General features: G+C 33.4%; 1 protein-coding gene across 1 annotated transcript in view; it reads right to left on the bottom strand.

Moving 5' to 3' along the window:
* The window catches only part of HELRODRAFT_68111 (hypothetical protein), a gene marked incomplete at both ends in the record, with an annotated part of 33,899 nt that extends 16,591 nt beyond the window's left edge, over window positions 1–17,308 (bottom strand). The window contains 3 exons of the mRNA XM_009026939.1: window positions 8,352–8,450; window positions 16,466–16,638; window positions 16,825–17,308. Coding sequence (XP_009025187.1) covers window positions 8,352–8,450; window positions 16,466–16,638; window positions 16,825–17,308 — 756 coding nt within the window. The remainder of the gene's footprint in view (window positions 1–8,351; window positions 8,451–16,465; window positions 16,639–16,824) is intronic.
* Window positions 17,309–22,873: the final 5,565 nt, after the last annotated feature.

Here is a 22,873-nt window from a genome sequence, read left to right as displayed (position 1 = left end):
AATGCGAATGAGCACTTACGAGGATGTAAAAAGAAGAAGACAAGAGAGTTATAACGCTGTAACACGCAGCCAGAATTGGAATGATGATGAAGACGGTGTGATTTATACGCTGACCAAGTAGGGTGGCTCCGAAATAAATCATGGTACGTTGAATGATGTTGGAGGAAAATGGCATGCCTTTCTGGACCATTATATCATGTTGATGAAGCAGAGCAGAGGGGGGGGGGGCAAGAGGGGTTTTAAGGATGAAACCTTTCAGCAATGAAACATTTTGCTAGAGTTATAACAGAATTAAATTAAATCTCTTTTTGTAAATTCGTAAAAATTTGGACAGAAAATTCTTTCTAAACAATAAAATTAAATTAAAATTTGTGAAAGCCATTGGTTTTAATAGCCAAATTTGTTAAAAAATTATTCGTCAGTTTTATTATAACAAATATACTTAAGCCCCTCACGGCAAATTTCTTACGACGCCACTGAGATGAAATGAACCTTACAAAGTTCAGATTTAAAAAATATTTCTACGTTCAACGAATTTAGATATACCTTATTACCAATTTGAATTATCAAATAACTAAAATTAGGTTACAAATGAGTGTAATGTCATTATAACATCAATAATAACACAATAATAAAATGTCTATACTACATTATGATCATTCATTCAACTTTGATGTTTGAAATATCAAGCGATAGGTTTTGTTGCATCTTTCAAAACTTTTCTCTGAAATAATTTAGAAAATCATTATTTATGCAATTTAATTTGTTTTTTAGGTTCAAAGCTGCCTTAAAAGATGCACATTTCTTCACAGAAACAAAAATATGGTTGAAGAATTTTTACATTTGCTTTGAATGCGTAAAAATGAATCAAATGAAGAAAAAAAAATTTGAAGGATTGAAATTGAGTATCACATCATTGTTCCATTTATTTCAGTTTTTACGAGTTCTAGCCTTCTTCATTATTCAGAAGTGTGGAAAATAAATAAATATATAAATACAAATAATTTATTCTCTATGCAGAAAATAAGAAATCGAATTTTTTTTAAAACGAGATTTATGCGCGACTAACTTTTAACGGTGCGAAATTAATCAAAAATAAAATTTCAATCAATTAAACCTCGCTTTCAGAGAAGTGAATGCATGCACTCTTGTTAGGCGTGAGTCTTCGAGTTTCTATTTAATTCGTCTTATAAATGGATAGCATTTCTGAGAGCAACTGTAGATGTTAATGCTTCTGTCATGGATATATTTCATGGTTTTCGTGGCTGCTGTTGGTATTTGTGTTGTTGGCTTTCTTGTTATTGTTATCGTTATAAAAAATATAAATTTGTACTTATGTTCCTGTTAAAACAAATGGACGATCTCCCTTTCAATCTAATCCTTTGTATGAACGTTCTTACATTGCAGCCTGTAAGTATAAGGTGGTTGCTCTGCTCCTCTGGCCATGTTAGTTATGCGTGATACATTTTCTTTTAAAGATTACCTGTAAGTTTGAAACTTGGGCGTGTGTGTGTGGTGTGCATGTGCAAGTGTGTGTTGATTGTAACGTAAAACCTGCAAATCGTGTTTCTGTACCTAATGATGATGACGAATGAGTTGTGCCCGCGTACCAGCATCGATGCATTTCATCCAGTTAAATCTGCATGTGGATGTGTTTGTTTACGCTTCAGTCAGCCCAATTTGCCAGTGTTATTCATTAAGCACAATTGTGTCCTAACAGCTTCATGCTTTGAATGCAGATTGGATGGGAGACGATGTCCGTCGCAAGCCTCTCCCGGCACCACGCATCAAACGCATGAGGCTCACGTACAAACGTCTGCTTAATTTGTCTGTCCGGGCTTTAGATAAATAGTCTCTGAGGAACGAATGTTCGCTTCGTGAGATGCGCTCTCCCTCTTTTAATGGTATCCTTCTAGTTGGTCGGTAATTGTTGAATGGAAAATTATAAGATCGCCAAATTTCAGCCTGTGTTTATGTTTCTTGTTTTTTAAAAATTGTTTTCCATGAATTCTTCTAGGAATATGTTCTATGGTTTTCTTTTATCCTTTATTTATTCTTTTGCGTTCATTGCGTTTTGACAGCTTTTTGTTGAAAGGCGGAAAAGTACTCACGTTTTATTAAGCATGATTGTCACTTTTTACTTTCTTTGTACGCTATGAAAAAAGATTATAACAAAAAAGCGTTAAGTTTTATCAAACAACTAAATAATGACTAGTGCAGGCAGAACATTGCTTTGGAGGACTATTATAGATGAAAACTGCTGAATTTTCTAATCATCTGGATTTGATCTTGAAAAATTTCATTTCGTATTACAATTTTAAACGTGAGTGTGTGTTAAAATCATTGAAAATAATTTATTAAAATTATTAAAAAAAGTTGTTTTTTGGAGAATGCTCTCCCCCTCTACTACGCATCTTTCTCTTTTTTTTCTCTCTCTTTCTCTCTATCTGCACCTTCCTCAGAGTCGTTTCGTGTTCAAGAGTTGGTCTTTTCTTTAAAATATTTAATCTTTCGTGAGTTTTTTCTTCGTTCACGAACACATTCAAAATTATTCTTTAGGATTGATAAATCTGTATATTTTATAGTTTATAACTAAACTGCGTATTTTTTGCGAATTTTTATTTACTTATTTATTTATTCATTCATTCAAATAGGTTATCTATGTGTATTCTATTTATTAGCAACAGAACAAATACAAATTTCATCACAAATATTGTTTATTTACGAAAATATTTCGCTTTAAAATGTTTTAATCATTTTAACTGTCAAACAGAATTTTTAAAAATTAAAAATAAACTTCTTTCCATCACATTTTCCCTAATAAGTGTTCACCACTTACAGCGTAGAAATGGTTGACGAGAAATTAAATCCATGTGATGAAAATGTAGGCAGGTACGCCTTAGAAGCACTGAAAAAAATAATCTCAATTCAAGAATTATACAAATTTATTAAATAAGATCAAAATATTTAAAAAAAACTACGATATTAATTTCATATAGACAATAACTTTGTTCATTAATCAATATATACGTACATGAACATAAGCAAACTTTCTGGAAAACATGACGAATGTTTTTTCATATTCGATTTTTACTCGTTTCTGGGCTTCTAACGGTCTGATCTGATGTTTTCGTTTTTGTTAGTACGTTCGATGTTTAGGCGCGTATAAATTTTTTTTTGAGACATCTGACACAGAATTTTATTCTCATTTATGAAAAAGTTTTTGGAAATGAGAGTTGCAATCAATAAGCAAACAGAAGCATGATTCTTCTCCAAATATTGCCTAAGGAATATAAAGCTATATAAACTAATGGGTGGAAAAACAACCGAAAAATTGTAATGGAAAAACATTGTGTTGATACATTGGAGGAGGTATCGTCATATCATATCATGCGTCAACACATGCAATCCAATCCATCAATTTCAAAATGTTTCGATCAAAAATTTTTAAAAAGTTTCGATCAAAAATTTTTAAAAAGTCTCAAAAATTTGAAAATCATACGCGAATTTTCGAGTGTTTCATTGATAACAGAAAGCTTTGTGGGAATGTTTTTTTAAATAAAATTGGCTGGGGTCTGATTAGGAAGAAGTTCTAGAAAATGTTCAAAGAGGAGTAATAAACTATTCTTCATGCCCACCCCTGTGGAGACCTGGAGAAGTTGTTTGGCGCAGATAATGGCCAGCCATTTAAACTTTTATTATGAAATTTTTTCAATTTTTTGTTCTTAGTAGTTGTTAAATTTTAAAAAAAACTTTTCCAGTTTCAAACCGGATATGTTTTCTGTTCATCGATCAAATTATTTCTATCAGTTTCATTTCGGCGGCGAAGTCTTCCTCGCAATCAATTCAGCATCTCAATGGAAAAAACAACGTGTTAAAAAATAAAAACTATACACCTGGAGTGGATGGACCAATTTTAATTCGAAGATGTTGTTTAATTATCAGATGCTTCAAACTCAAGCAGATTTCTTTGTGAAAATTTTTTTATCGATCAATTTTTTTTATATTATAAAATTATTTAACTTTTTTTTGAGTCATTATAGCAACAAAAAAAAATGGATTTCAAAATGATATCTGACCCAAACAGAAATATCATCTTGGTCCTTTGAAATGAATTATTTCAATGTATTGTTTCGACCTATGATTACTTAGGATGTTTTAGTAATTTTTAATTAAAAATTAATTTCTCGTTCTTTAAAAACAAAGTTCCACATTTTAACGGACACACAATTTTGACCACATTCAAGAAAGCTGTAGATACAAAAATTACAGAAAGAGATTTATTGATACTTGTTTTAAACTGATAAACACAATTTGTATGCTCAACAACATTCTTGTATATTAAAATCTGGTTCGTTGAAATGCAAATTATTTGTTAAGCACTCGATGCATCTTTTACGTTATTTATTTAATAACTTGATACATTTTGTAAAAAACTGAAATGGTTTAAACTTTAAAATATTTAACTAAACGATGCAGAAACTGTTAGCTAAGAAGCATAAATTTTATTGGCCAAGTTGTGCTTAATTAACTCGAGTGAATGAACAAATTTTCGAAGTGTATAATTTAAAACAGTTCTCAAAAATGTCAACAGAGCATTAAGCCCTATTTTTTTTCACTACACACACAAGCGGACGTAAACCCAAAAGCAGACGATCACAAGGGCAAGACAAGCGGAACCTGCAGAAACGCACAGAGAGACACGCAAAGACCGACATAAACATCTTCACTGGTTGGCTCGCCTCATTAGTGACAATAGAGTTAAGAGGGAAGCACGTGATAGAGGAGGCCCTCTAAAATCTCGCACAGCTGACCTGCCTAATGACAACATAAACAACAGACGTACAGAAATGTGAAGAAAACGTAATCAGAGCAGCGACGCGTTGCTTCCGATCAATGGCTCTATAATTTCACGCCTGTTTATATACGCTGTGCGAGTGCTTGTCGTTGAAATCTTTGAAGCAAGTGCACAAGAGACATTCAACCTTCAGCCTCAATTGTAGTCTTAATTTGACCGACAAACGGACAAATTGAATTTAATTTAATTTTAATTTAATTAAGGATGAATTTGATGTCAAAGTAAGTAATAATTAAATTTATTAAAAAGAAATAAGGTTGATGAGGATGATGATGATAGTAATGTTAATAAATCTGACGACGAAGATAATGATGGTGATGAATCTGCTGATAAGAGCATAAATTAACGACGAGAATGATAATGATGATGAGTAGGATGAAGAGGATGATGAGTAGGAGAAGAGGATGATGAGTAGGAGAAAGAGGATGATGAGTAGGAGGAAGAGGAAATATTTGTTGTCTGCAGTAATCAGCGGGTAGGAAAACAAAGAGGTAAGACAGTGCAGAACGTAGCACCAAAATTATGTCCCCAGGACAAACAGCAAGGATTAATTGAGTTGCATTTTGAAGACAGGAAATGTTTATCAACGTCATCTCTCCGGCTGATTGCATGCAGGGAAATGTTTTTTCCGCGCTAAAAATTGAAATTCTGCATTTTGTAAGGTTGCACAACAGAGAGTTATTCACGAGTTATTATGGCGCCCTTGCTGTGAAGTCATCTCGTCAGTCTTACTTTCGATAAATGTATTTCGACATCTTGAATGCATTATGCTAATCTTCTGCTTACTGTTGTTAATTTTTCTGTGAAGCATGTATTAAACGTGTTCAACTAATATTTTGGCTAAATTAAACTCAATTTTGTTGTTGCTATTTTAATATTGTTGTTTTCATTATTGGAAACATATAACATATTTTAAGGTTGTTGTTGTTGTTACTAATGTTAAAACATTCAGACAGCCAGTGACAGTCAACAGTGGCGTCCTATTTGGCTGTCCATATTCAGAGGCAGTGAGGGATTTTATTAAATTCGAGCTTCATCATAATTTTATTTATTAACCTGGGTTTCCGTTTGAACTGCGTTCCACTTATAAAACTTTAAGCTAATCTATTCAACTAATTTATTTATTTTTGTGTCAAATTAAATTTTTGTGATGACCCTCAAGATCGCCTGTCAGTTATCTTCAATCGATTTGAACCAAGACCAACCAACCTGATGAAACATAAGCAGCCACTTTCAACACGTGAACGCTAAAGAGTTTTTCATAATTTCTCTTCAAATGTAGTCATTTAACATTTTTACATTTTCGTTCCTTCAAGATTCATTTTTGCAGATTTAACAGACATCCAAATAAAGTTATTTGACATTTTGAGTTCATTTCAAATTTGATTAAATTTTTTCTATTATGAATTCGAACTCTTTATCTTTTAAGTATTGCATGACAAAAAATTACATAAAACATTCATATAAACAAAAATATTTGAAATTGAATTTGGCTGCCAAAAAAATTTTTGTGGGTTTTAAAAATGGGTTGTAAACGATGATGATGTTAATTATGTTGAAGATGGCGAGAAGGGTGACGGTTATGACGATGAGAATGATGATGACGACGAAAATCACAATGAGGATGACGCTGACAATGATGATGATGTGATGATGATATTGATGGTGATAGTGATGGTGTTGATGACAATAATATTGATGATGATTATGATGACGACGATGATGATGATGATGATGGTGATGGTGATGGTGATGATTATGATGGTGATGGTGGTGATGGTGGTGATGATGATGATGGTGATGATGATGATGATGATGATAATAATAATAATAATAATGATGATCATTAAAACGAAGAACGAAAACCATTATAATCTTGGATGTTCACTATAGTGATGGTAATCATGATGATAATTGTAGGAAAAAAATATTTATTTTATTTTATTCACCAAATAAACGATTATTTTGGCCTGGCGACCACCAGGCAAGTTATAAACTTTGCATGCCACCTGTTAAGAACTAACAATGTAATAATTCATATCAGGTAAATAAGCTCAACGAAATATTAACAAGAATATCTATTAAAAATTGGAATTTTCTACTAATAATATATATTAAACATTTGAATCTTCTGATCTAATAACTTGACCTAATTGTCAAAATAAAAGTTTATTCAACAAAGATAGTTATTGAGAAGATTGCCTTTAAAAATTGAGGACGATGAAGACGATTTCGACCATGACCTTTTGATCTTTACAGAACAACAACATTGAAATCAATGTTTTCATTTGTTGTTACTTTCCCATGATCCATATTCATTTTCTAGTTTTTGTCAAAAAATTACTGTTGCGTGTAACGTGTTTGATTGAAGAGTTCATGCTAACTGGTGATAGTGTACCTCTCTCTTTCTCTCTCTTTCCCTCTCTCTCTCTCTCTCTCTCTCTCTACAATACATTCACCTTATAAAATCTTGTATCATTTTTGTTTTGAATTCTTGATTTATATCTTTAAAAAATTAATTATAGAAATTATTAGTTAAATGAACATTATTTGTTCAAAGTTATTTTACCTTTTTACTTGCATTAATATTATTAGTATTAAAAGAGGATAGAGGAATTGTAGATAGTGGTTCTTTGGATGCTTCGTCACATGCATCCTACTCCAACATACGTCTTGGAACAAATAAATGAGCCTTCCTTTTCAAGTTATTTAATACGAGACAATTCAAAATTAGTTCTTAGCTGCAGTTCTTAGTCGTCACATGTTTGTTGCAAGGACACATAACTCTCTTACCTCATTCGTTGTTTGCTAATGAAAACAAATTTTTTACTCACAACGGTCGGTTGCTGAAAAATTTTCATCAACTGCTGCTGCAACTATATAACTCCGCGATGAACTTAATGGCATTTAAGCCATACAACATCTTTGTGACATGGGAGTCTGTGGAAGAACTAAGCATGATGTGTGTTTGTGTGTGTAGTGTAGACGTTTGAGTGTATGTGTTTGTGTGTGTTTATATGTGTGTGTGTTTGTGTGTGGTGTGCGTGTGTGTGTGTGGTGTATGTGTTTGTGTGTGTTTATATGTGTGTGTGTGTGTGGTGTGTGTGTGGTGTGTGTGGTGTGTGTGTGGTGTGTGTGTGTGTGTAGTGTGTGTGTGGTGTGTGTGTGTAGTGTGTGTGTGTGTGTAGACGTTACGTTTGTGTGTATGGACATCTGTATATACAAGCGTGTGCGCGTACTAATGAAACTGATTGCCATAAAACCGTTTGATGGATAGCCAATTTCTTTTCATCTCAATGGGTGTTGTGCGGGAAATAAAAAATCGAATTTTTCTTTTAAAAGCAAGATTTACGCGAGGCTAACTTTTTACGGTGCGAAATTAATCAAAAATAAAATTTCAATCAATTAAACCTCGCTTTCAGAAAAGTGAATGCATGCACTCTCGTTAGGCGTGAGTCTTTGAGTTTCTATTTAATTCGTCTTATAAATGGACAGCATTTCTGAGAGCAACTGTAGATGTTATTGCTTCTGTCATGGATATATATTCATAGTTTCTGTGGTTTCCGTTGGTATTTGTGTTGTTGTTGGCTTTCTTGTTATTATTATTATTATTATTACAAAAAATATAAATTTTTACTTATGTTCAAGTTGAAACAAATGGACAAAATTAAAAACTTATATCTCACTTTCAATCTAATCATCTGTATGAACGTTCGTACATCTGTATGAACGTTCGTACATCTGTATGAACGTTCGTACATCTGTATGAACGTTCGTACATCTGTATGAACGTTCGTACATCTGTATGAACGTTCGTACATCTGTATGAACGTTCGTACATCTGTATGAACGTTCGTACATCTGTATGAACGTTCGTACATCTGTATGAACGTTCGTACATCTGTATGAACGTTCGTACATCTGTATGAACGTTCGTACATCTGTATGAACGTTCGTACATCTGTATGAACGTTCGTACATCTGTATGAACGTTCGTACATCTGTATGAACGTTCGTACATCTGTATGAACGTTCGTACATGCACATTGTTTCATTGCAGCTTGTAAGTATGTGGTTGCTCTGCTCTGCTCTGGCCATGTTATGTTATGCGTGATACATCTTTCTTTTTAAGATTGTCAGCGAGTTCGAGAGCTTGTGTGTGTGTGTGTGTGTGTGTGTGTGTGTGTGAGTACGTGTTTTTGTGTGTGTGTGTGTGTTTTTGTGCGTTTGTCTGTGTGTGGTGTGTATTTGTTTTGGAAGATGATTCATGAAAACTATTGACTTTCCTAATCATCTGGATTCTATCTTAAAAAGTTACATTTCATGTTACAATTCTAAACGTGAAAGTGTGTTAATATCATTGAAAATAATTTATTAAAATTATAAAAAAAAACTTTTTTATAGTAGAAAAGACAGCAACATGTCTCTTCTCTACTACGCCTCTCACTCTCTCTCTCTCTCTCTCTCTCTCTTTCTTTCTCTTTCTCTCTCTCTCTCTCTCTCTCTTCATCTTCCTCATCGTCATTTCGTGTTTAAGAGTTCGTCTCTTCGTTAGAATGTTTAATCTTTCGAGTGTATTTTTATGTTTTTTTGATTGTCCTACGTCCTTACTTTAATGTTCATTTGAGTCCCATTGCGTTTTTTCTCAAAATGGGTCTTTAGAAGTTTGTAGGTTTAATTACATAGTGCTAGTTTGTACTTCTGTAATGTTTTGCATGTTTTTTTTTATATTATTTCATGTTTTATTTCACAAATCAATCAATCAAACAGAAACTGTTTTAATCAGTTTCAAACGATCCACGATGAACTGCATACCAAATAACATAGACTGCAATTTTAAAACCAGTGAATAAAATTAAAAAAAAGTGAACTTCCGGGTATAATACTTAAATGGAGAAACTTGTTTTTTTTTTAAAAGTTGATAAAAATTTGTATATTTGAGGAAAGTTGATCACTTGATAAAATGGTAATCTTCATTGGACTCTGTGCCAACGTCAGGGAGCTGGTAACAAATTTTGCACAATCATATTTCATACAAATGTTGTATGTTGCACACAAATGTTTATCGTGCATACAAATATTAGTATGCTGTGTAACAATGCTTGTCTATTGCATACAAATATTGTTTGTTGCATACAAATATATGTATGTTGCATATAAATCTTTGTATGTTGCATACAAATGTTGTATGTTGCCTCTTCACCTGGCACAAATCTGCCTGCATTGTACTGATCGATGAATAATAGGACATCCGACCGTTGCAAATTAGATAAGTATGATAATGATGATAGCACTGATGATGATGTCCGTGGTTGTGGAAATTATGATAGTGATGATAATGATTGTGGTGGTGGTGGGTGGTGATGATGATAATGTTGGAGATGGCTGTGATGATGGTAACGATGGCGAAGGTGAAAATACCAATCCTGGTTGAGATTATGACAAAGATCAGGAAGAAGATTACGATGATTATGATCAACTGACATCGGTAATCAATTCTTCTCAAAACTCGAACGCTGTCTCGTTGACTGATTGTCTATTGTCTATTGTCTAGACATCATCGTGAAGTCTTCCAATCATGTTTCGACACGTGCTTGAGATCTATTTCTTCTTTTTTTTCACAAAATACATTTGCAACTATTTGATCAACAAGATGCGATAGACTTTTTGATGGAGATAATTGTAGTCAGATTTTTAAAAAAATTAAATCTGAATGATTAATCAAAAAATGATTTTTAAACAAGCTTTTTTACTGAGTTAGAGTTGAAGTTAGAGTGAGGTTTGATTGACGAAATATTCAACAAAACTGGAAAATTGTAAATTAAATAAAAACATTTTCATAATAAATTGCAACTAAGGACATTTGCTTTTTTCAAATTATTCAGATTATCGATTTTAACAAAATTACAAACATTGGTCTGCAGGGAAAGATTTTCGTAAATCATTCATTTTTTTGTTTAATCGTAGAAGAAAAAACACTGAACGTATGAAATAAATTCAAACTGTTTCTTTGTAATGAAGCTCTAATGTCTAATTAATTAAATCATTTTTTGATGTTAAACTTGAGAAAAAGAACTTTTTTAATTAATGAATAATTTATTAAATATTTGAACACTTATGATAAATATTTAAATTAGGTATTAAATGCGGAAGTTAACCAACTACTGAAAACTATAACGTTGAAAGTTTATTGGCGCGCACATTCATATAAATACAAATACAACTCAAGTTTATGGAAAGTTGCTTTTTTTTAAAGAAAATTAAAATAATAAATTAACAATTTATTATAAAACAAAAATAAATAAATAAATAATCTTAGCATACTCATACACTCACACATACACACTCACACACACACATAGACACACACACACATACATACATACATACATACATACATACATACATACATACATTCAGTTTGCCCAAATTGATGTACTTCCTGCGTACATCTAAACACATTGACCCTTCTAAATTGGGCGAATTTGACGGAGCCCTGCGCACCGCCCTGTCGTCGATTTGCAATGTTCAAGTGACCGACAGTGGTTGGTCCCAGGCTCAGCTGCCGGTGCGATTTGGTGGGCTGGGGTTGCTTAGCGTGGTTCAGCTGGCTCCCGTTGTTTATAATTCTTCTGCCGCTGCCACTCTCGACCTACAGTCTTTCCTGCTCCACCGGTTTTTTCGTTGCCGCGATATTCTTCCCCCAGCGTCCGCCCCGGGGGACCGTACGCACGTCCAAATTTTGATCGAAGAATATAAAAAAATCTTTCAAAATTTGTTGTCTTCATGCGGCGACGACTTTTCCACCGCTCGTTTGTTGGCCATGTCCAGCGTTGCCAGCTGTGGTTGGTTGAGATCGTGGCCTAACACCTCTGTGGGCACCAGGCTTGACGACGAGTCTGTAAGATTTGCCATTGGCTTCAGACTTGGCCTGGTCATTCAAAATAAATACACGTGCCGATGCGGCGCTGAGGCGGACGAGTTTGGGCACCACGGTTTGGTTTGTCGCCTGGGTGGGGGCCGTCAACTACGTCACTCAGCGCTAAACGACTACATTTGTCGGCTCTTCTCCAAGGCTTCAATCCCGGTTCTCAAGGAACCATCCGGCATTTCTGCGCATGATGGTAGGCGCCCGGACATACATACATACATACATACATACATACATACATACATACATACATACATACATACATACATATACGATACGCATACACTATAAGTAATTTAATAATTTTCTGCTTCATTTTAATTTGCAATTTAATTCTATTCGAAGTCATTAGGATTGTAAAAAAAAACATCTGATTTTTGAACGATAGAAAAGAAACAATGAACTGCAAAGAACATTAAATAAAAATGAGTCGGTGTCACACCATCCATCGATAATTATTTATGACAGGACGATAATAGAAAAAGAACGATAATAGGGGAAATCTTCCAATGGCTCTACCTGCATGTACCATGGAATGGAGGAGAGGTAGACATGAGAGGTGTGATTGTTTGTTAGGTTGGTGCTGATGACGATGACGAGGGTGATCGTGATGATGACAATGATCGAATGATAATGATAATGATGACGATGATTAAAATGATAATGATGGTGATGATGACTACTAATGATTATGTTTAAAAATGATGATTGTGATCACAATGATAATGATGGTGTTGAGGATGATGATGATGGTGATGGTGATGTTTAAAAAACCAGAGTGTCGGTCAAGATATTGAATGAGTTCCAATGGAGGTGGCATCAATGAAGGTGGAGGTGATAGGGGGAGGAATGTCGAAGGTTTTAATGAAATTAATGATGATGGTGATGATGATGATGATGAAAATTATGACGATGATGTTGATGCTGACAATGATGATGATGATGGTGGTGATGATGATGACGATGATGATGAGAAGGATGAAGACGACGATGATGATGACGTTGGCGACGATGATGATGACGAGGACGATGAAGATGACAATGACATGATAGTGTGCACAAACAAAACAGCAGCTAAAGCATATTTCATTTCAATTTTGATCGGTTATTGGTGCCATTTGAACAACTGCATCGTCCAGCAATCTTAGATGTCATTTTGATGACTTTATATTTTTAAGTTTGTTATTCAAATCAATAAACTCTTTAAAAATTTAGCTGCTGAAAATTTATACTTTAACCATTTATATAATGAAAAATATAAATAACTTTATCGCATACTGAATGAACTTAATATATTTTCTTTGATTTTTATTTTTTCATTTTTATTAGTTTTCGCATTTTATTTATATGTAAATGAAATTAATTAAATAATGTATTAATGTACCAGCAAATGTTTTCACATTTAAAATAATTACATTTAGAATGGATTTGTGAACTCAAGTAAGTACATACGGTACGTGCATAATTGAGTTGATTTACTAGTGCAACTTCAACTACAAACACGTGTGCCAAACTTGCTTCACTTCATCAAATATTTATAACTATAATTTATTCTCCTAATACATTTACACCAATAAAGAAGCGCACGAACGAAGCGTTTGCAGCTGCGATCGCTACTCCAGTAGCCACCACTTCAACGTGTTAAACAACATTATTCAGTGTTGATGAATGAGGTGTTGCACAGCAAGCAGCCACGTTACTAACAAGGAGACTAACATGACTCTAAAAAATGTTAGGCACGAAAATGAAATTTTTCAAATGGAAAATATTCTTGTCAATTAACAAAAATTGTCGTCAACGTTATGATATGCATTTGCACGCCAGTTAGTTCTAGGCGAAGAATACGCTGAAATGAAAAGTAAATTTTACATCTGCATCGTTTTACTCACAATCTCCCGTTATACCTAGCCGATCTTCTGTCACAAAACCTTCATTTCCATAATCAAGCCGATTCACCGTTGTATCAACATCAACATTCTTCTCGGCGAAAACATCAACTCAATTGTTATCAATAATTTTACAATATTTTCTCATTTTGGAAAATTTGAAAAATTGAACATCAGTTCAGCTTTTTGCATTTTAGACGAGGGTTTCAAATATTTTTAGCCATCTTTATTATCATGAGTATATATATATATCCCTTCTTAAAAAGTTTAATTTCTTCCCTATTACGAGAAAAAAAATTATTTCTTGAACTCAAACTCCGTAGTAAATGTAAATATGTTATCTTTAAACTGTTCCCATTTGTAATGATGATCGAAAACAGTTTTACCACACGCCATTTTGTGGCATTTTCATGTTTACCAAATTCATTCAAATACCTTTTTTTAAATACTCATCAATTTTTGGTTTTTCTTATTTGTTTTTTTTCTTTCACTCTCTTTTCTTTCTCTTTATCTTTCTTGTTCTCAAATTGTTTCCTCTACGCATTAATAACTCCATGATAGTGAACCTGCAAGTGCTTGAAGACTGCAAATTCATCAATTTAAAAAAAAATAAAATGTCAGGTTTAAATAAACTGATTAACTTGTTATGAAATTATTTAATAAAATTTTAGCATAGAAAATATCAACCAAAATAATATTAGCGTTCAACATAAGAGCCAAGTGATCAACTTGGGAATTAAGAAGAAATAACAACTGCAAACATAATGAAATGAGTGAACATTTTACGATTTTTGATGATCAACGACGATAATCGGAAGTAGGGATGTTTCAAATCACGTGCTCAAGATGAAGCTCTCACGTGATCTCCATCTATCAGTAAGAGTTTTGACGGTAGCAGTGATGGTGACGCTTATGGTGAAAATATTCACGACAAAACAAGGATGGGTGAAAGATAAGAAGCTGATAATCATTTTGATGAAAAAGTAACTTTAAAAATTTTTTATAATCACAATAAGAATGAAAAATTTATTTTCATGATGCAAGAAGGAAAAGATGACAGCAATAATGTAATCAAATGTAATCAATAATAACAACAACGATAGTAAAACAATGGCGATGAAGTTAAAAAAAATTTAATTGCGAAAAACTCTCCTGAGGCTGATAATTCAGCCGAATTGTATTCATCTCTGCAATGTACGCTCAGCATGTTTCATCAACCGCAGTTATTTATGCATAATTCATAATTATTTCCCAGCCGAAGTTATATTAATAACGATGTCCATGTGCTTTCTTTACAAAGACGTACGAATAAAGGTGCACCGAAACTTGACTGCACACAAATTTGTGCATACAAACGTGAAGAATAAACATTTTTCATTTCATGTTCACTCCATAATTTTGTAACAGTGAAGCGCTCAATCCTGCGTTGCGTTTGAATGAAGCCCAGAAATCCCCAGCCATTGTACAGCGACGAAATGTGGCGTGGAGTGAGTTCGATTCATGCACGTTCACGTGAGCCGTGTTTGCAGAAGGGGAAACAACCATTATTTGTAATTTTATAAATGTCTTTCTACACCAATTTGGAGCTCAAATGAGTTTGCTCATCTACAAAACTTTCCAAGCATGAAAGAATTTTTAACACCAAAACCTAATTGATAGATTCCGAAAGTAACATAAAAATAATTGACACAAACATGAAAGATTATGTAATTATATTTGCATTTCTAATATGAATAATTATTCAACACAAACGTATATGAATATAAATTGAAGTTCTTATTTTAATGCGTTCCTGTGATGTACAAGCCTGTTGTAAAATGCAAATCACGTCAAACAAACGAAAGTTTATGAATCCAAAACTGCTGATCACAAACTCGAAACAGCGCACTCAAAAGACACACACACAATCACCATTAAACATCAAAAAGGCAACCAACACCCATCAACAGACCTCCAAAGACAAACACCAACACCGTTGTCATCTCGTCGTCACATCATCCCTTTTATTGTCCTCGTCGTCATTAAAAAACGGACAGCAAAAGCCTTTTTGTGAACGCCGGCAGTTAAACATTTATCAGGTACGGACACTGAGCTTCATTGTTTGTCTAACACACGCCATATCGCACTGCATAATAATAATAATAATAATAACAACAACAATAATAATAATAACAATAATAGCAACAACTGCATTATCGACATTAACATCGACTAACTGAAAACAATCAAAACCAAACAACAAGTGCCGCTGTCCGCTGTTCAACAATCCAAAACACAACAAATTTAATTACCAGCATAGCAAAATTTGCACGAAAAGCCCAACTTTCACGACAAAAAACTAACTTGCACTCGCGACGAAGCAACGTTTTGCTTGTTGGAACGTTTGACAAAGGGATGTTGTTGCTGTGAAGAATTTTGATGTTGTAAGTGGTGAGGTTGTTGCTGGTTTTGTTGCACATGATCAACCAGCTGATGTTGTTGGTGATGGTGATGATAGATGTGAACTTGTTGCGGTTGTTGTGACTGCGAAATGAACAAACCACACTTTATTTTTTCGCCATTCTTCAAGTCATTTGCTTCAGCAACATCGCCGTCGTAAAAAACGACGCTTTTCACTCTCTGGACAGTTTCGTTTTTTGTCGTTGTCTGTTTGACGGCTGGTAATTGTTGATGTTGTTGATGTTGTGGCTGTGGGTACTGTTGTTGGTACTGGTCAGTTTTGTTTGATTTTATAGGGAACAGCGGTTGAAATTGTTGTTGTTGTTGTTTGTGTTTAGTTTTCCGATTGACTGGATTATCTTGATTCAACTCAGTTGAGAAATGAAGTGCCCTGGCGATGAGGCAGTACAGAAGACTGGTGCCAATCAATGGGACCATGTAGAAGATGACCAGATCGGACATGTAGTAAATGTTGTACTGGTGTCGTTTCAGTTTGAAAGAGCATTCGTAAGTAAACGTTAACACTTTTTGGTGGGTGTCATTTACCATTTCAAATTTTTTTTGATGGTTCATGTTGTTTACAATTTTTAAACTGTCAAAATCTTCTAAAAATTGAAAACAACTTCCGTTCAGACAGCTTTTATTAGAAACAGGATCGTTATCTGGAACGAAAGTTAAATTTTGATGCTTTTCCTCTATTTCATACTGACACTTTGATCGAGTTTCTGTCAAAAACAGCCAAGGAGCGCAGTAGATGGCGCCAAACAACCAGACCATGCCAATAATTTTTTTGGCTCTGGAAACTGTACAAATGATGCGAGCTTTCATTGGATGGCATATGGCTACGTACCTTTCAACGCTGAAAGCTGTTATGGATAGGGAGGACACGTTGATTCCAAGGTACTGCAGAAACACTGCAGCCAGACAACTTCCATTATCTCCCATCACCCAGTCTCCCAACGAATACCGATACTCTAATATGCTCGGAAGAGTGGCTGTACAGAGTAAGATGCAGTCTGAAACAGCCAGCGATGCCAAGTACCAATTTGTTGGATGTCTGCGAAGGGATCTCGTCTTTATGACAACCAGTATGACGCAAATGTTGCCAACTATTCCAACTGTGAAGAGCAAACTGGCAATGCTGGTGCCCACAAAACTTATCGCCAGTCCGTGGTCTGTCAGTGAACAGTTCATCGTGCCGCAGATAAATAATAATCGTTTCAATCTTTTTTATTGACAACTTTTTAATTTTGATTTGTTTGTCATCAGATTGCTTGATGCTAATGTTTTTTTTCCATATTTTTCACTGGTTAATGTTATTTTTAGTATTTCTTTCAAGTTACCAACAAATTTTTATTTTATATTTATTTTATTTTTGTCTGTTTATGGAAATAATTACTAATTATTATTTTGTGAAAGTACAAATAAAACGTTATTAATGAAACATTAAAAAATCATGCCTAAGTTGTGTGAGCATAAACATTGCTGTTAAAAAATCTTTGGTCAGTAAACAATTGAGAAATTAATTCATTTGCATTTTCATTATTATAGCAAAAGTGAAACAAACTGAAATAAAAAGGCAGGATTGCACAACAAATTCAAAAGTTTTCAGTTTTAGATATAAAACTTCATTCAGTTGAAGATACGTTAGGCCCTTCGTTTTGCGCAAAATGATGACAGTCAATGGTTGAAAACTTTACCAGTACCCTACGAAATTCTAAAAAATGCTACAAAAAAAACAAAAAATAACAAACGTGAAGTATATGAAAATATATATAAAAATCCAAAAGGATCAAAAATAAAGCCAAAAAACTGCCAAAACCTGAACAGATTTTGATTCTTTTATCCGCCAACAACATGGGCAAATAAAGAAACAAAAATATAACCATTATATAACCATCACATCGTTTGGACAGAATGTTCTGGCAGATATGAGATAATATTTTGTTTGTTGACGCGTGGCTGTGCGTGTGTGACGAATTGTGGTTGTTGATTTGATGGAGCCAGTGAATCGTTTGAATAGCTTCTTAATAATAGAAAACTGCTTGAAAGATTAAATATATATACCGACATGCCAACTTGCACATCAATTTCTTCTGGTACAATGAAGATATTTTTTAGTTTCCGAGTTACAAATAGAATTAAAATAGATCATAATATACATTACTGCATTCATGACAGCAGATAATATTAATAACATTAATTATGATCAAAAAATTTAGTTGAAAATTATTCAAATTATGCCAAACAATAATTAGATGGCTTGCCATGTTAGCGGAGAGTCTCCACGGCTGCCTCACACTGAGATGGATGGCATTAGCTGACAGAACTTTTCAAGAGTTTCCCCATTCATCACTCACAAAAAACGTATTTTTGAATTTATGGGTTTGTTGAGGAAGCAATGGCACATTCTGACAGGCGCAATTAATCCTGCAGATGTCGTTGAATGCAAACCACAAATCGGCTGGTCCGACAGACGTCAGCTCAGTTTTGGAAGAAATACTCCAAATATTAATTAATAATTGTTTATATGAACATTTTGATAATTTTTTGTTCATTGTTGGCCATGTTTTGAAAATTTTTGTTCACTGGTTATGGTTGTCTTTGTTTTATTTATTTTTGTTTCATAATTTTTCTCAGTAAAATTCAGGAAACCTCAAAGCAAAAATCTGATCTGTGTACGTATAGAAAGTTTTTACATAAACTATTTTTAAAGTTTTTTGTGATAAAAAGTTCGATTATTTGAAAAAGCTCGAAGTGCAAAGCTTTCATGCATCCAAAATTTCGCCTAACGAATACGAAACAAATAAACCACCGTTTCACAGTTTAAACTTTAATCAACTGTTTTTATAAATATATGCACGGTACGACATGCCTGGGTGCCACCTACTTGGTTTACGGTACACCAACGTGTCAGTTTGCTAGATGAACTATGCCTGAAATTAAATATTCTAAACTTATTAATTATAAACTTCTGGAGCCATCTGTACTGGACAGTATTATATCAACATCATTAACAATCGTGAAATCTTTTACAGTTCTGTTTAATTTGTTTCTCCTGAAATCTGCTTCAGAAATTGTACTTCATATTTTTGAAGAGGGTCATATTTTGAAGAGTTTTCGCAAAAAATTTATCAAACGCTGGTGATCGGTATTGAGTTTCAAAATGATTGCACAAATGGGTACACTTTCGTATCAGAATGTATCATGCTATCTCAACACAAAGACTGGCAAAGATATAAATATAGTAAAATTTTTTGAAAAAAAAATGAAAAAAAATTTAACCTGATGAATTACTCTAATTTATATTAAAGTAAATACAAAGTAATGGCAATTGCCGTTACGATGATTTGTATCAATAAAAAAATATTGACTTTAAAAAATTCAGAAGAAATTATACGAAGAATTGAAATAAAATTGTTAGATAAGCTATTCAATAGGTTATTTAAGCAACTCCATTAATGATTTGTCAAGTAAATTTGACTATTATCCAAGTATCATGATGCATGCAATCGAACTTCCATCGAGGTATCATAACTCAATAAAATTAACATTCACCGTTAGGTATTTTTCATTTAAAATAATTCGTTAATGTATTTAATTTAAGCAAATAATGTCCACTATTTTTTTAGTGTTTATTTTACAAAACATGCCTACGCATGTTTGTGTGTGAGTGTGAGCGTGTGTGTGTTTGTGTGGTGTGTCGGTGTGTTTGTGTGTGTTTGAATTATTATTATTATTATATAATTGCTACTATAAATAGATAGATAAATTTGTGCGTATGTGTTTGTCTATATATCTATTGTGGTATACACTTTGGGCGTGAATGTGTGCGTGTGAGTGTGCGTGTGCTTGTTTATATTACTTTTTAATTAGTCGGTGGGCAATTTGAATGCAATGAGAAAATATGATAATAGGAAGCGCAATTTATTTGCCCTGTCCTCGCTGCTGCTGTTGTTGTTGTTGTTGTCCTTTTTTTCTTGTCGTTTAATTATTTTGTTGTTGTTATCTGTTTTTCTTGTTCTTCATGTTTAATTTTGTTGTTGTTATCAGTTTTTTTTTATCTTTTTGTTATTTAGTTGTTTAGATTGTTGTTGTTTGCACGTTGTTTGTTGTTGCATCGGTATTTATTGCATCAGCTTTAAATACGCGTGCGGGTTTATTTTTCTTATTTTTTTCGTCACAATGATGCTTTTATTTGCTTTTGAAAACTACTGATAATATTTTATTAATAATAATTTGTTTTATTTCATGTTTTTTCTTATCTTGTTTGTAGTGTGGTCATTTGTATAAGGCTCTTAAACTTTAAGCCGAAGGTCTTAACGAAGGAGTTAAATTTCAACGTTTTTTTTAAACTCATCAGCTCCAATTAAGCAAGAACTTTTATATTTTTTGAAACGAATTCAGACATGCAAGCAAGTGTGGATGTTCAGTAAACAGAAAAGTTCTAACAAATTGTTACGTCTTGTCTGTGAGGGCTGTTTATTCATTTTTCAGTTTGGGATATTTTTTTAATAGTTTTTCTATAACAAAACATTTACGCACGCTCTAGATATAAAATTGTGTAATTTATACACTTTATACAAAGAATATTTTCTAAAGAAAAATGAGCTAACTCATGAGCAGACAACCAAAATTTCACTATTTGTGATAATAGATAATTGTTTGTTTTTTTCATCGCATTCGACAAACATACATTTTTTATCTCCCTCACACCTTCACACACACACACACACACACACACACACACACACACACACATATACACACACATGGTATGAATTGAACACACACACGTCGTATGAATTGAAATTGCGTTTGAATTTACGCATGCATCACAAATATCTTAACATTGCAAAGCAGTTCAATGTGACGAAACACAGCCATCTCGTCATTTGATGTATGTAAGAATACACCCAATGCAATCTAACAACAAGAAACATTGTGGATCCGCATGGATGAAGAGCCATTGGAGGTAGGTAGAGGTTCTGACTTGGAAAAATCTTAAAACAAAAATAAATGTTACCACTGTTGTCTGAAAAGTTAGGAAGGTAAATGCGTTGAAACAAAAAAAGTACAATGCTGTTGTATTTTGAAAAAGTTTTAAGGGCGTTGAAAAAACAGTGATGATACAAAGTTGCTTAAATTGAAACAAAAACAACTGTATGGTGTTATTTGATAGGATTAAAATATTATCCAAATAATTCTATTAGTGGTTTTTTCTGTTATAAGCATTGTTTTGTTGCTATCATCATTTCATCAATTTACATTTCATGTTAACCATAGTTCTTCTTTAACAACATTATCAACTTATGAATATTCTTCTTGGTATGATCAGCTCATCTAACTGAAAACACTAGCATAAATTTTGTACGCGTTTTTATGAGAGCGTCTTGCTAAAATTAGTGTGCTTGAGTGGAGCAGACTGGCATATATTAAATGCGAATTATGTCTCTGCCTGTCTCTTATCTGTGAATAGATGGATGGTGTTGCTAGTTTCCATGAAAGAACCCCATCAAGCTTATCAAACAACAAATCTTCAGTCTACATCAATTTCTTAGTTGATCGCCTCTATATTTGTTTCTCCTCATTGTTTTTCTATGACTTTGTTTGTTCGTTTTCTTGTACGTTCGTTTGCTGATTTGTTTATATGCTGGTTAGATGGCTAGCTTGTTTGTTTTGTTTCAGAAAATGGGACTGAAATATTTTTCCACCTATTAAATACTCTCCGGGTTTCGAGAACATTTAGAAAGTTTCTACCTTGCCTCAAAATTTAGAAGCAAATCGACCAAAAAATGTCGACGCGAAAAATGCAAAAATTCTAGTCTGAATTTTTGATCAATCGTCATCAATAACACATTTCCCAATGCCATCATTCGCCGATTTTTTTCATGAAGTGGAAAGTGATCGTAAAAATGAAATAAGTGTCAAAAATGATGAGGACGATGTAAATTAAAAAGATTATGAAAGCGAAGAAAATGATGACGGAGATGAAGAAGAAGATGGCGAAGATTTTAAAAATATTGAAAATAGATCGGAGGAGATGATGAAAAAGGTGAAGAAGATGAGGACGATACAAAGGATGGTGACGAAGAGGATAATGAAGATGACGGAATAATTGTGATGGAAATGTTAAAGATGATAAAAAAGATGATGAAGACGAAGATGATGAAGATAGAGAATGTGATAAATGTGATGAATGTGATAATGAGTGCAATGAAGATGAATATGACACAGTGTCAAAAATGATAAAAATGATGATAATGAAAGTGATGAATGTGATAAGTGTGGCTGGTAAGCGTGATAAAGATGCATGCCAAAGATGAAAAACTTGATGAAAGTGAAAAAAAGATAACAAAGATGACCAAAGTGATATAAATGAGAAAGATTAATGATGATTGTGGCAATTAGGATGATATTAAAAAATATACCAAAGCCCGTGATGATAAAGATGATGATGTTGATGATGGTGATGACGACGACGATGATGATGATAGCGGTGATGGTGAATAAGACCGCCAGAAATCAGCGAAAAACAAAATAGTGCCATCTTCAAACGACATCCATCCATACATTGTGTATGGATGGATGTCGTTTGAAGTCGAATAATAACGTAGTTATTATTGTACTACCGTGTGCATATGTATTATTTTCGAGAAATTTTTATAAGTATTTGCGAAAAATAGATTAAAAACGTAAAAAATATTGTACACATTTACGTATATTTATGAAGTATAGCCACAGTTCAATTCAATTTTG

This window comes from Helobdella robusta (assembly GCF_000326865.2).
Source record: "Helobdella robusta unplaced genomic scaffold HELROscaffold_5, whole genome shotgun sequence".
Taxonomy (NCBI): Eukaryota; Metazoa; Annelida; class Clitellata; order Rhynchobdellida; family Glossiphoniidae; genus Helobdella; species Helobdella robusta.
Note: the sequence above shows the minus strand (reverse complement) of the source record. Positions and strands in the feature narration are given on the sequence as shown.